This window comes from Convolutriloba macropyga, chromosome 8, assembly GCF_964194025.1.
Source record: "Convolutriloba macropyga chromosome 8, txConMacr16.3, whole genome shotgun sequence".
In the NCBI taxonomy this organism is placed as follows: Eukaryota; Metazoa; Xenacoelomorpha; order Acoela; family Convolutidae; genus Convolutriloba; species Convolutriloba macropyga.
Window position 1 is genome coordinate 11,519,333 of NC_134475.1, and position 13,902 is coordinate 11,533,234.

The 13,902-nt window shown below is 33.3% G+C and overlaps 2 protein-coding genes across 3 annotated transcripts in view; both read left to right on the forward strand.

Moving 5' to 3' along the window:
• The first annotated feature begins 50 nt into the window (after window positions 1–50).
• LOC142344957 (protein phosphatase 1 regulatory subunit 27-like) lies at window positions 51–8,724 on the forward strand. Its single transcript, XM_075397041.1, has 5 exons — window positions 51–417; window positions 7,016–7,131; window positions 7,602–7,679; window positions 8,324–8,474; window positions 8,605–8,724. The coding sequence occupies exons 2-5, from the start codon at window positions 7,016–7,018 to the stop codon at window positions 8,722–8,724; spliced, it is 465 nt and encodes a 154-aa protein (XP_075253156.1). The 5' UTR covers window positions 51–417.
• A 1,337-nt stretch (window positions 8,725–10,061) lies between these two features.
• LOC142344461 (uncharacterized) overlaps window positions 10,062–13,902 on the forward strand; it is a 94,369-nt gene continuing 90,528 nt past the window's right edge. For both annotated transcript variants that reach the window (XM_075396120.1, XM_075396121.1), the window contains exon 1: window positions 10,062–10,297. In XM_075396120.1, coding sequence (XP_075252235.1) covers window positions 10,070–10,297 — 228 coding nt within the window. In that variant the 5' untranslated portion in view covers window positions 10,062–10,069. The remainder of the gene's footprint in view (window positions 10,298–13,902) is intronic.

The following is a 13,902-nucleotide window of genomic DNA, read 5'->3' on the forward strand; positions in this document are numbered from 1 at the left end:
TAAGCACGGTATAGCTCAAATACCACGACCATAAATGAATAAACGTTGAGCGGTCGGTGACGTTTACCTCGCTTGAATGTTATTTAAGCAAAATGCACTGATTGAAAAATGTAGTTTTTTTTATCTGTTCGAATGATACAGTGTTTGAATAACTGGCAATATATTAAAATTTACCGCTTTTGCAGGCTTATAGAATCACCTGAATTTTTCACTGTACTATAATGAAAAAAGTGCACTGATAAAATCATTGAGAGAATCTATTTGCATAATTTAAGTTATCCTTCAAATATACTTTCAACATCTCTTGTGATTTAAATTGAGCCAGCATTTTTATTATTTATGCATTCCTGATTGCAGAATACATTTGGATTGCATAATTTGGATTATTTGAAGCTTATTAAGTTGCAGCGAGCTGAGGTAAATTATTTGTTCCTTCTTGACTTGGAAAAATGGTGGTGTCATTTTGAAAAAAAAACATTCTATTTTTGAGGATGCCAATTAAATCGTTTTCGTTGGAAAGCATATTGGATGTTATAAATTGTCCCCAGAAATACACAATGGTATTTTCAATAATTAATTGCCGTTTCTTTGTTTGTTTGTTTGGTAGACAATCAAATTATTCATACTAAAAGGGGACTCTAGTGTGAGTATGCGTGTGAATGAAAAATTTCGGGAGTCTCATGTTTGATAAGTGCCAATGAACAAAATTAACTTCCGAAAACTCAACAATTGTAAGCAATTTTTTGAATACCAAAAACCATAATAATAATCGTTTGAAATTTTTGGAAAAGAGATCTTTAAAAAAATGATCAGCAGTGACAAGATAGCAACTGATAAGACCTGATAATGGCTACGTGTAAGAAAATCAGAATACTTAGTAAAACCTACAGCTATTTATTCGAAAATCACTTCAGCGAGTATGTTACAAGAGTCGGCGTGTAATTGCGCTATTAGAAAAATTGGACCGCTTCTCAATCGTTTGGATCTTGTGCGCATCTGATATTTTGCAGAGCTACCTATGATCTGTCACTCGAAGGTTTTTGAAGGATAAAAATGATAATATCAACTTAAACGTTTGATTGAAAAATTAGTTCAACTTGAACATCAACGCCAGCCATTTATTGTTCCGACCCCTCGTGAGGAGGGAAGAACTATATACTCAAATGGGTTTTTTTTTGTTCAGACAACTTTCGCCGATTGATATAATTATCGTAGATTTGAGACTGCTATCATTAGAAAGCATTTTCGTTTTTTGCAGGGAGTTATCGAGGTTTAAACTTCTGAAAAAAATAGATTGAATTACGTTGCTTTTATTAACATTTTCCGGAATTTCTGCTGAAATTTTTGTCATTTTTGTTAAAATGTGTTATAATTTTTTAAGATTAGTGTTGTTGATTTAATTTTTAGAGACAAAAAATTTTGTTGATTATTTTGATTTACTTTTCTTGTTAAAAATTCCGGCTAAATATTTCAAAATTCAGCCTTCTTCATCAAAAACAGCATGTAATAAGCTTCTTTAGTCCACTTTATTTAAATTTGCTGGCAGTACACCCCCAAAAAACACTAACACAATCTTGGTAGACTCAAAAGGGGGCTATTCCTACTTCAACTTATGCTGAGAGTGCTCTTTAATTAAAACCCTGTGGTTTTTTGCTAATTTTACTCGTCAGTTATCAAAAACACCGAATTTCTTTTTTGAGTTTTTAACTAACAAATCATCGATATCTATAACAATCGAAAAAATAAGTGTTCTTAATGGAAGATAAGCATTAGCAGGGCTAGTTTTGGACCGATCTTGGACTCTTAAAATTCTAAAAAAAAATTCAGATTGTAATTAATCGGTGTTTTTTTTTAAAAAAATGATCTTTTTTATTAATTAGAGAACAGAACATAACAAATCGCAGCTCAGGAGTAATAGGTCCAATTGGCCTCCTAAACAGCTGCAAGCTAATGCATTTAGTTTTTTACTTGAAAGCTTATGGTTGTTTTAACTTTTAAAAATAATTGATTTTTGAAAAACATTGGCTTAATGAACATTTCCTCTATTTTTTTACTGAATTTGGTCAACTTGTAGCTTAGTGTCAGCAAAGAATCAATGCTTCTTCTTTCTGCTGATGTGAAATGTTATCTCTAGTGCGGTTTAAGCCTTAAGTTATTTTCTAGTTTTATCACATTATCACATTATTGACAGCTCTCATATCAAACTATTGGCGTTCAAAAATAGGCGCCATTGAACATATTAAAATCTTGAATGATATAGGTTATCGTTATAACGGCTTCGACACTTCTTTCTTGAAGAAATTAATTGAATTTTTTAATTTTGTCTTTAACTGTCGTTTTTACTTTGTCGTTTTAGTCGAATGAAATTTCCTAAATAATGACAAGTTTCACTGGCCATTCGTGGAAAAAAATTAATGAGCCGATTTTCTGATATTAGTAGATAGCTGATGGCTTTCACGACTTTGAAAACAATTGTTTTCCAAAACAAAGAACAACTTTTTAACTTCGCAATTTTTTTTGTCTTTTTGTTACCTAGACCAGCTAATTAGAGATCAAACATGACATTATTGGTGTCAAAGGAAGGTGTCAAAACGGATTGCTGTCACAAAAAATAATCTTTTTGAAGAACTCATTATGACCTTACTGGCTTCGACACGTTTTTCACAAAAAAAATTGATTTTTGTCTTATTTTACGTTCTTTTGTTTACGCAAAGCATATTCTGAACTTCTGCAGGTCTCAAGGGCTTCCTTTGGACGATTAAACGAACCTATTTTATCAATTCATTTTGTAATTAATGGCTTTCATGACTTTGGAAATAATTTTATTTCGAAAAAAAATCAAAAGTATTACTTACTTTTGCCTTTTTCTTCTTTTTTGTCTACTTTTTACCAAATCTCGTTAATAAAAGGCCACATAATACATTATTGACGTTTGAAAAAAGCGCAATTGAACATATTTTCAGGGCAAAGATATTGCTTTAGGGCTTCGACAGCGTTTTCTGGCAAATTTTAATTGAATTTTTGTTTGTTGTCTTTTTTGTTAATCTTTTTTATTTGCTTAAAAATGATTGAAGACAGGTCTGAATGCCCTTCTACAGAAACATTTATTATCGCAGGCCTATGGGATGTTTTAGTTTATTTCTAATGGCTTTCATTACTTTGAAAATAATTGTTTTTAAAAAAAGTTTGTGAATTTTTTAACTATACTGTTTTTTTTTCTGTCTAACTGTTACTAAGCCTCATCAGGGACTGGTCCCATAACATTTCTGGGGAATTACAAGTTTTTTTTGTTTCGTTTCAATTTTATCTGACGCTACGTTAACTTTCTTATTAAGTTTTATTTTTTAAAATGGACAAAAAGTTTTTGATGTAATTAATGTGTGTTGTTGTTGTTCGATTTTGCTGTTCGTCTTAACTCGCTTTCCTAATATTGGCATATCTCATGAAACTAGTGCATCAATTTTTACTCCACTGAGTTGTTTGCTTTGGAGGCTATCTTTCGTTCATAAACTTTTTTATTGAAAAATACATGTTTTTTTAAGGTTTTTTGGGATTCTAAAAAATAATTTCTGGGTTTTTCCATCTGTTCCTCATTTGGTAGACAACTATGCCAAAATTGTGGATGAGCGGGGTCGGAACCTTGTGTGCGGTCGCACATTACCGAGCCTCCTTGCTGATGTTAAAGCATATATTTGATTAGTTTTTCTCCGTTGCATTGTTGCTTCTCTGGTAATTTATCAGTCGACATCAATACTGATGTTACTTCCCTGTCTGAGAATTCCTAGAATATGTTTGATATTTTAAAAAATACTGAAAATCAAAAATGAATTCAAATGCATAAAATCTGGGAAGATTAATTTTGGAAGATCCAGCCTTACGCGCAACCAACAGGCTACCCTATACTTTTGAAACCGTTAATCATCATACTAAAAGTCATATTATTCCTAAGAAATGGGGCGGTCTACCACACACCTTTTGACTCATTTTGAATTTTGAAATTTCAATATACATATTCATACCACACATCTATTAGAAATACGTATTTCAAAAAGTATTACAGAACATTTATATCAATCAGAAGCAACGAGTTAGCGGAAACTTTGCCTGAAAAAAAAAGATTACCAAAATGTAAAATTATCCACAAAACAATAAATTAATTGTTTTGTTTTTCTATAATAATTAAAAATAAAAAAATGCATTATTCTCTCGAACTATTAATCTAACACTACCTTAAGAGATGCGGGAAAAACACCTTGTACTGCAAAAATTAAGATACACTTTTTTTTGGAACACATGGTCAATAATTGGCAAAAAGATTGGCCCTTTCGTTTTCTGTAATTTTAGAATCACGGTTCATAAGCCTCATATCCTCGCTTTTAGTTGTGGTATATGAATGGCATAGAAACAAAGAGACAGAATCATTACATGGCCAATGTACAATAGCGCAAATTTCAATAAAATGTGCTTTTTGTGGAAACAAAATCACTTTGAGCGTACAATTATCCTAAAAAAATTTTGCTAGAATTTTAATAGTAATTACTTGAAACCAAACTCAAATACTTAAATTTTCTTGTGAACAGTGCTAGGGGTAACTTAAACACCACTCGTTGTCTTCTTAGCCCCCAATTAGTATCAAGAGAAATATTTCTGAATTTAATCGCCTATTAGGCTTTCTTTCATTTCGGTAGCTAGATTTCTGTATCCGGAAAGGAGTAATTTTAGCAAAATCAAACTCAATTAGCTTAGTCTCACAGATTTCCACCCACGCATAAAACCCCAATCTTGAAAACATGGGTCGTGAAAATACCCGACGAAATTGAGTTTTTATACTCGATTTTTTTGCCATTGCCCACGGAAGATTCAACAATGTGGTCGTTTATGTTTTGTCATCCAATGCGATTAAACATGAAACTTGGCCGTTTCTGTAAATACTTACAACGTAGCTTTATAATCGATGAGTAATTGATTCTGATATATTTTGTTTAATGGAGTTTTTTCATAATTAATGGTATTCATTCTGTTTTTTGCTTGTTTTCGCTTATCACAAATATGGTAAATTTTCACAAGTAAGCAACTAAATTGTGAATTAATAAAAAAATAGCTAATTTTGAACTCCCTTGGACTGTGTTTACTGTTTTTACTTCTCCGTAAGCACTGTTATATCTTTAGGTATTTGAATATTAAATGTACTTCACAGACTGAAGAAATTAAGAAAAATTTTCATCAGTGAGACTTTTTATTTAAAAACGCCTTTAAAGCCTATTGAACTTATCTCGGAACTCTTTTTTACATTTAACTGAAAAAGATTGTTTTATCCTCACATAATGGTTAATTTTTAAGAAGGGTGTGATTTGAAGTCAAGGAGACTATGAATATTGAATTCAGTGAGTATCGAGTGCAGTTCAATATTTTAGGACTGTTGTGCCAGGAGGCACGTGCAATAAAACTGTAACTTCGACACACCAAGTCATAATTATGATTTTTTATATTGTACATCAATGGTTAGGAAATGGATGACTTTTTCTCGGTAATAGAAGATGATTTGTAACGCAAATCTCACAAAACATCTGAACTGCTGCCTAGGAACAAGATTGGGTAAAAGGTACCCAAGCATATTGTGCCAAAACGAACTTGATGCTGGGTTTTTTTGAAAAACCGCCAACATTTGCGTCAGTGAAGCAAGCTAATTATCTTGGTTCTTTGACGTCCGAACATAATACCACCAACTTTGCACATTCAATATTAATTGCAGTCGGAACACCGAACTCCTGTGTTGTAGTTTTGTTTTATCGTTTTATATTTTTTATCGTTTCATGGTTAAGAGAAATATATCAAGCATTAAATTTTCTCATTATATTAGTGAAGATTTCAGAGTTTTCTAGAATATATCAATTATAGTGCGTTTGTTGCATTCGGATACGCATTTTTTTTTCAACATTTTCTCGACGTGTTGACATCTACTTTGATTTCAGGCATTGAAGATATTTAATACTTCTTGCTAGTTAAGTGCTAGCGTAGCTAGCTTGTTGAAAGTGGAACTTTAGTTTGTTTTTAATTGTTGTCGAACGACGATTGAGTGAATTATTGCAAACGTGTGTTTCTTTTCCACACAAATTTATACCTGTCTAATTTAAATTCCCCAATGTGTCATCCGAGAACAATTCATCTGACCTTATGTCTGTTCATCTGATTCCATAATTTTATTGTTGTTTATTTTATCATGCTATTCATTTTTGTTTAGCAATGTACTGCTGTTCATTTTTCTTGGAAATGTTTTTTTCCAAATTTAACTTGAAAAAATTTTTGAAAAATTTAAAAACTTGAAAAATTTTTGAAAACTTGAAAAGTTTTTAAGTTAAAAAAAATTGAGGATTTGTGTCTCACTAAACCTTTTGAGTTTTACAGCAAAAAGATCTGTCTATGGTTTTTCAAAATCCATTTCAAAATAGTTGTTTATGATTCTAGCAACTAATTTTCTCGTGTTATGAATTTGATGGTAAATAAATTAAAATTGAACAAAGTTGTTTTCAACGTTTTTCATTTTTTTTAAAAAAGTTTTTGCTTCGTTGTTTTATTTTCAGTATTTTGCGTAATGATAAATATATAATGAAGTTCTGTTTTTCATCTCCGTGATAGTGTCTGTTGTTGCTTTCTTATTCATTGACCCGCAAGTTTTTTTTGTTATTGGCCGATTTAATTGGTTGTTGATTTTTTTTACATTGTAAAAGGCTTTTGATTCAAAGCAAACTTAGGTTTTGTCGGCAAATTGAAAACTTCTATGTGGTAAAAAAAATTTTGAAAATTGTACAAACGATGTACTTGAACGCACTAAAAGTCTGGACAAATTTAATATAGGATCCGTTATCAGGAGAAGTTTTCTACCCGTTCTTGTTGTTTTAGTTTTAATAAACTTTTGTAAAATTATTATAGCCTCCATTCTTTGAAACTTCTAAATATAAACGTGTTTTGCGGACGCATGTCAATGAAAATTATGACCTCGTTTTTGTTGCAATAGATGGTGATAGAAAAGAAATTGACAAAGGAGGAGAGGAATGTGTTAGATGCTGTGAGACAAGACAACTTCAGAGATGTCAAGATTCTCATTCACACTCTCAAGAAGAAATCTAAGAAGTCAGTCTAATTTCTTTCTCAACATTCCAAACAGCTTAACTTTTAACTTTTAACAGTTTCTCCGGTTTCTAGGATAATGAAATTGTTTCTAGGAGAGACATTGTTGATGAGGTTCTACAGTCAGATTAAAAACTACATTGAAATAATAATCAGAAATACTGAGGTTATTTACAGAGATGGCTTGGTTATGTACAAGTGTTATTTACCCCAAAACACTTTGAGTGTAAGAAAGGTACCATAAAAGTGAAGTATAGATTTTAACATTTCCTTCACAGAGATGTTGTTTCGGAACTGCAAGAGGCCTTTTGGAGTGTTTTTCAACCAAACGAGAAAAATATTTGATTGTTGTTGATTGTTGAAGTAACTTTTCATAAATTCCATATATGGCGGTTCATTATAGGTAAGTTTTTTTCTGGTGGTCACCCCGGGACGTGTAGCATGCGAATTGAGGGTTTTGATTACTGTTTCAGAAGTGAATTGGGTGAACTGAACTTCCAGTATGATCATGGCAGGACTCTATTACATGCAGCAGCAGAGACAGGATCAAAGTATTGCTTTTTTATTTTTTATCGTTGTGAAAGTTTCTCTTCCATTATGAAGCCCCCATCCCAGGGCCATGATATTAGTACAGTAATTAGGGTGTGGGTCCATGGGTTCTATGTTCCATCCCCAGTAAGCTGAGTTCCCAATGAATCGGAACTTGACACACCTTGATAAGACATGCATGATCTTGACATCTCTCGCAAAACTTGAAACATCTCGCCAAGAGCTTGAAATAGCAGCTTTCTAAGGTAAATCTTGATAGGATCTTGGTAAGATCTTATCAATATAGACCAAAAAAATCTCTTGATAGCTCTTGACAAAATCTTGACAAATCTTACACTTATTGTCGTTTCTGATCGCTGTTTGATGTATCTCGTCCCATGATTTACCATGTTTTATTATGATTCTTATCAAGGTGTATCAAGTTTCGTTCCAATGGTTTTCAATACTGACTGATAACTTAATGAATTGTGCTGATTTGTATGGAAAAGCTAATAATTTTATAAGTTTAAGCTCTCAATAGCTAAATACCGAAATTATTAAATTTGTATATCGACGAGCTTATTGTGTTGGATGACACAATTATGAACGTGCTTCTTTATGAACATTGAAAAAATTGAGTTGACAGGTGCCAGATCTCATGTTTCAGGCAGATGGCGGAAGTTCTGCTGGGGTCTGGGGCGAATTCACACATGTCAGACAGCAATGGGTTCCTCCCTGTTCACGTGGCATGTGAGTTGGCACACAGTGAAATCTTGAGATATCTGGTGGAAACATACCCTGACGAAATAAACCGGAAGGTGAATAAATTAGGAATCTTTTCTGCCACTGGGATTCGGCATCACTGAGAGTCAAAATGGCGAATATGATGTTGAATTTTTTAAAGCAGTTTTTGTGTTAGTTGAGCTTGTTTTTATTGTTTTTGTTTAGACTGCGGTTGGAGACACTCTATTGCACTTGGCAGTAAGTGGAAATCATTGTACGCCACTCGACATAAAGATGTTAGTGGAGGCAAGTAACAACGACAGTCTTCTATATCATCCCTATTAGTATATCTTTGAAAAAAATTGATTTTGAATTCAAATCGTTCAAATTGATCAACTTCGATGAATAAGAAAACAAAAGTTATTTCGTCAAAATGCGATTTGTTATCTTCATTTAAAAAATAAAATATATGTTATCTTATCAATGTTTAGATCTTGGTAAATTTTGCATTCCACATTATTTACAATAAATAAATTTACATTTAAACAGCAAATGGAATATATATATATATATATATATATATATATATATATATGTATATATATATATATATATATATATATATATATATATATATAGTAAATATAAAATGTTGAATTAGTATACTAAGTCAGGATATATATTTGTAGGGTCTAGGAAATAAACCCCCACGGAAAAGAACCCCACAAAAATTCAGATAGGAAACAGACCTCTAAGGAAAAACTAAGGCAGACCGAAGGTGGGCTCTTTTTACAGCATTAAAGTATAAAGAGCTAGGGCTACTTATTTCTGCGCGCGAAGTAGGCTTACCTATATCTCTTAGACTAACTGACTCGGTAAAACACTGAAGATATACTTCAATTATAACGATGTATAAAAGAGTTAACACCGGAGTCAGAGGTATACACATCGTGCTGCTACTCTAATAGACTGACTATAGTTAATGGAGTTCTCTCTATATAGAAGAGAATAGTGTCTCTCAGCCTCTGATTGGATGGAGGTGTACATCCAGTATTTCTACTGCTACAATACACACCCACCGAAATAAAGGCCCATTTTAAATATGAATTTTGATCGTGATAATTTGTTCGGTTGTGATAGTTTCATATCAAGTTCCGCGGGGAGTTATTTCCGTGTGGGTTTATTGTCTATCTAAAGTTTTTTTACCAGTTAAATTTTGAATTCTTGCAATCTGCGTGGTCTCCATTATCGAATAATCTTGGTTTATATTGATCTAAAATTTAAATGTTTGCTGATTATTTCTTATTGCTAATTTTAATGTTTTCTCCGATTTCTGACGTTTCTTCCTCTCTCCCTTAGCCTTTTAACTCTCGTTTTTTATATTCCTCGCGTTAATGAACTGGGCTATTATTCCGGGGGTGGGGGTTTTCTTATCGACACCGATAATTGTGGGCAGTTGCTTATGGACTGATTCGATTAAATTTGATTTTTGGTATTTATCTGATAATTTTAATGATAGGACATTTAAAGCGGTTCATACGTAGATTTTCGTACACATTTTCCACAAAAATTTTTTCAAATGTTTCCCATAAAAATTTGTTTCCCGGTGTATAGTTGCGAAAAAGCCCAGATTGTTCGACCAGGTTAATTCTTTTGTCATTTTTTCTTAAATTTTCAGAAAGGCGTGGACATGTTAGTACAAAACGAAAAGCAAGAAACTGCCTTTTTGAAAGCCCTCAAGGACAGCGGCAGAACAGAACAAGCGTGCCAACTTCTAAAAATAGCCAAGCAGAATCGAGACATCAGCCACGATGACCTAATGAAGATGATGACACCAGGAGTGAAAGTGGCAGCAGAAATGGGCAAAATTGCTGTTCTGGAATTGTGCTTTGAATTTGGCTTTGACCTCAACAGCGCTGTAAGTTGCTAGTTAATGACTTAAAAATAGTTTGACGTGGTTCACAGTGGGTCAATAACCGCGTCGATTACCCGTGCTGAAAATTTCGTCGGATTCAAACTTAAGAAATCATCGTTTTTCGTCGGTTTAAATTCGCAAAAACCGATCAAAACCCTTACGTTTTTTTTCGTCGTTTTGATCGGTTTTCATCGGTATTTAAACATAAGAATCGTCTGTTTTTGCCGTTCTAAAAATCTTACAAAAAGACAGTCCTTGTCAGGATTGCAATCTACACCACCTCTCACTCAGTTTTCCTGTACTTCTTTTGTATTTAAATCAAATTGAGACTGACGATACCGACAAAAACGACGATAGTTGACAGTTCCTACATAAAAAACCGACGAAATCGACAAAAATCGACAAAAAAACACGCTTCTTGCGTCGATATTGTCGCAATTTCTCAACGCGGGTAGTCAATCTGATAAATTTTTAGGGGCTCTGAAACGAAGTTTAGCAGTTGTAATATTGGCGAGATGTCCTTTTCTTCTTCAATTTCTCGGACAAATTTGGAAAATGGAAAATTTCTCTCATTTGCTCTGCCAACTTTGATCATATCTGCGTATTTCACTTCCAAGTTTATATCAACTTTCCTGGGCGCTGGAAGTTGGGTGGTTAACTACTCACAAAAAGTGTTCTTATGTTTATAAGACCCTCAACTATTTTTTATAGCCGGTTAAAAGTCGTCGGGTTAAATATATATTTACTTTCGTCATTCTCTTTAGGGGCTGAGAGAATGTTTAGCGAGGCTTGAATTCTAGAAGTCGAATAACCATTTCTTCGGGTAAAGTGTAACGAATTAGAATTGAAATGCGTTTTTGAAAGTGCCCCAGAGTTTACTCGCATTTTTACCCGCCAAATTTATCACAAGTCAGTTTTTCAAAATATTACCAAACCCAATAATCAGGCGGCCACATTTTCTCTACCGCACGGAAATTCATTTTGACATGCGCCTTCTGACGGAAATAATGTGTTTATGGTACATTTTATCAGAATAAATTACCTTTGCTGTCTTCTAGCTGACTGGTAAATAATTTTCAATCATTTGAAAATCACTGATATCTGAAAAACGCAGCAAAAATGCTACCCGGACCTTGTTTCAAGATTAAATCAGTACTGAATCTTTTAAACTCCATCGTGTTTTTTCCTCTGCCAAGTTAACTGTTCATGGCATACATTAGACATTTCACTACGAATTGCAGGACAAATAAAATCTTTTCTCGATTATTCATATGCCCAGCTTGATTATATTACGGCCAGTTATCTGCGCATTATGTCTTTTAAGCGGGTAATTACTGCGCATTAAGCCTTTTAAGCGGGTAATTATATGCGCAGGATGGTTTACTTGGCGTTCCTACTCTGTATATTAAGCCACGTATCATTCTTTCTGTATATTTTGGCTCAGGCAGGTATAGACATATACATGTAAATCTGTTTATACGCTACTCAATGCTATTTATATGCGCTACTCCTTTTGAAATGGCTTCATGAAAAGGCGTTTTTTATATTACAGATGAATTAAGAAATGAATATCCCAAAAACATTCAATTTAATAAACCGGGAAATGAACAGATTCACAGAGTTTAAGTGGTTGAATTTAAATGCAATTGGTATTGTGCGCTCTTTGAACTCGAAGCTTTGCTCTTTCCCCTCAGTTGATTTCCCGAATTGATTTAGCCACTTGCCCATGTTGTATGCACAGTCTACTGATGAGAGAAGTGTTAAACATTCTGTGAAGTGTTCACCAATAATGTAATTGAGACGGCGAAGAAGAGGTACAGACTGGGATGTTTCATAATCGACTCTGGGCAGACTGTCAAAAGAATTTATACTTCTATTTGACTGGTTAAGTAATGGTTTCTATTGAAAGTCAATGGTACACCGCTGAAAAGCACTGCGACCAAGTTCCGGGAACATAAAGATACAAATAAACTAATGAGTGAAATCTCTGCCATGATGTTGTTGGTTTCAATGTGTATCGGCAAACCAAAATATCCGCGAATTTTAGGCTGCTCGTTGTTCCTTTCTGCAAGAAAAAGATGAATGATGAATGCTACTCACTACAGTATTTGTCTTTTGATGCAATTTTTGATCTTGTGATGTTTATGTTGAAACTGCCAACGGTAATAATTTTGAAAATCGCTTTTGAAAACGGTATTCTATGTGTAGCTAAATTTCGCTACTCCAGGTTTCTACAATAAAAAAGGTTAGGGTTGGTACGCGGGTCGAGGGGTCAGCCGCTGTATCTGGATATTTTTTGTAGATAATCCAGTGATTGTACGGAAATTATGTAAAATTTGTTCTGATTGCGCTGAAAATACTGAAATAATTTTTTTTCAGCACATTTCTACGCATTTATTACATAAAATTAGCATTTGATTCAGCAAATTTCTTACTTATTTTCATTAATTGTGAAAATTTCAATTTCAACGGATCCAGCACTTATCTAACATAAATTTTCGTGTGAATTGATTGCTCAGTATTGTTTACAACGTTGTACATGTACGCAGCAGTTACGGTCCTTTTTATTTTGCTTTTCTGTAGAGCCATTAATCAATCAAGAATCTGTGTTGTTCATTTTAATGATAACTCAACTTTTTGAAAAACAGAACAACTGAAAACTGTCAGACTTTCATTTTATCTAACGAATTGATGACCATAATACTGAAACCCTCTGGTTTCATTAAATCGAATGTTATACCCCAGCTGCGATAAATGCTTTATCTTAAGAGTTCGCAAAAATCTTAAGTCTTTTGGCAGATTTCTAACTTTGTTTTAAATTGGACGGCTCGAGTGCAATGCTGATTAGTCTTGCCCCGGCGCTGCTTCTGTATATACAGAAGCAGAAAAAACTAAACAAATTTTTCCAATTGTTTAAGAAAAACGTTGAACATGCGTAAGTTGGCTGGTGATATTGTATAAGATAATTGCTGGAATTTTTGAAAATTATGTACGAAATGCACCAACAGCCACTACAAAAATATTTTATAAGTGCTGAAATCGTGTAAGAAAGATTCTGAAAATTCAGCAGATTAAACGGACTATCATGTAAAATTAACCCGCTAAAATTTTTTTCAGCTGTTGTCAGCGCATTTCGTACATAGTCTGTAGCTTCATTCGTTTTGTAATGTTATTGTCAAAAATTTATTGTTGTTTGTACTAACTATTTTGGTCCTGTTCGTTTTATGGTATTTTTCGCCTTCATTGATTTTTCGTCTGACAATTTGACACTAAAACCAAATGAATACAGTTTACTTGTTAATTTCTGTTATTGGAAACTGGTGATTCATGTTTTATGTCATTGACTCCTAACAATTGCCAGTACATTTATCCGCCCAATGTGCTGAAAAGTGCTGAAATCGTGTAAGAAAGATTCTGAAAATTCAGCAGATTAAACGGACTGTCATTTAAAATTTACCCGCTAAAATTTTTTTCAGCTGTTGTCAGCGCATTTCATACATAATTTTTGGTAATTTCAGCACTTTTTGTACACAATTTCAGACAAAATCCTCAGCCGGGTTATTATACTAGATGCAGTTTTTTCTGTATGATGTTTGCGCGATGTTTGT

Coding starts and splice junctions, on each gene's coding strand:
- LOC142344957 (XM_075397041.1), top strand. CDS start 7,016: ATGGTGATAGAAAAGAAATTGACAAAGGAGGAGAGGAATGTGTTAGAT. Junction 7,680..8,323: donor GCAGCAGAGACAGGATCAAA/GTATTGCTTTTT, acceptor CTCATGTTTCAG/GCAGATGGCGGAAGTTCTGC. Junction 8,475..8,604: donor CTGACGAAATAAACCGGAAG/GTGAATAAATTA, acceptor GTTTTTGTTTAG/ACTGCGGTTGGAGACACTCT.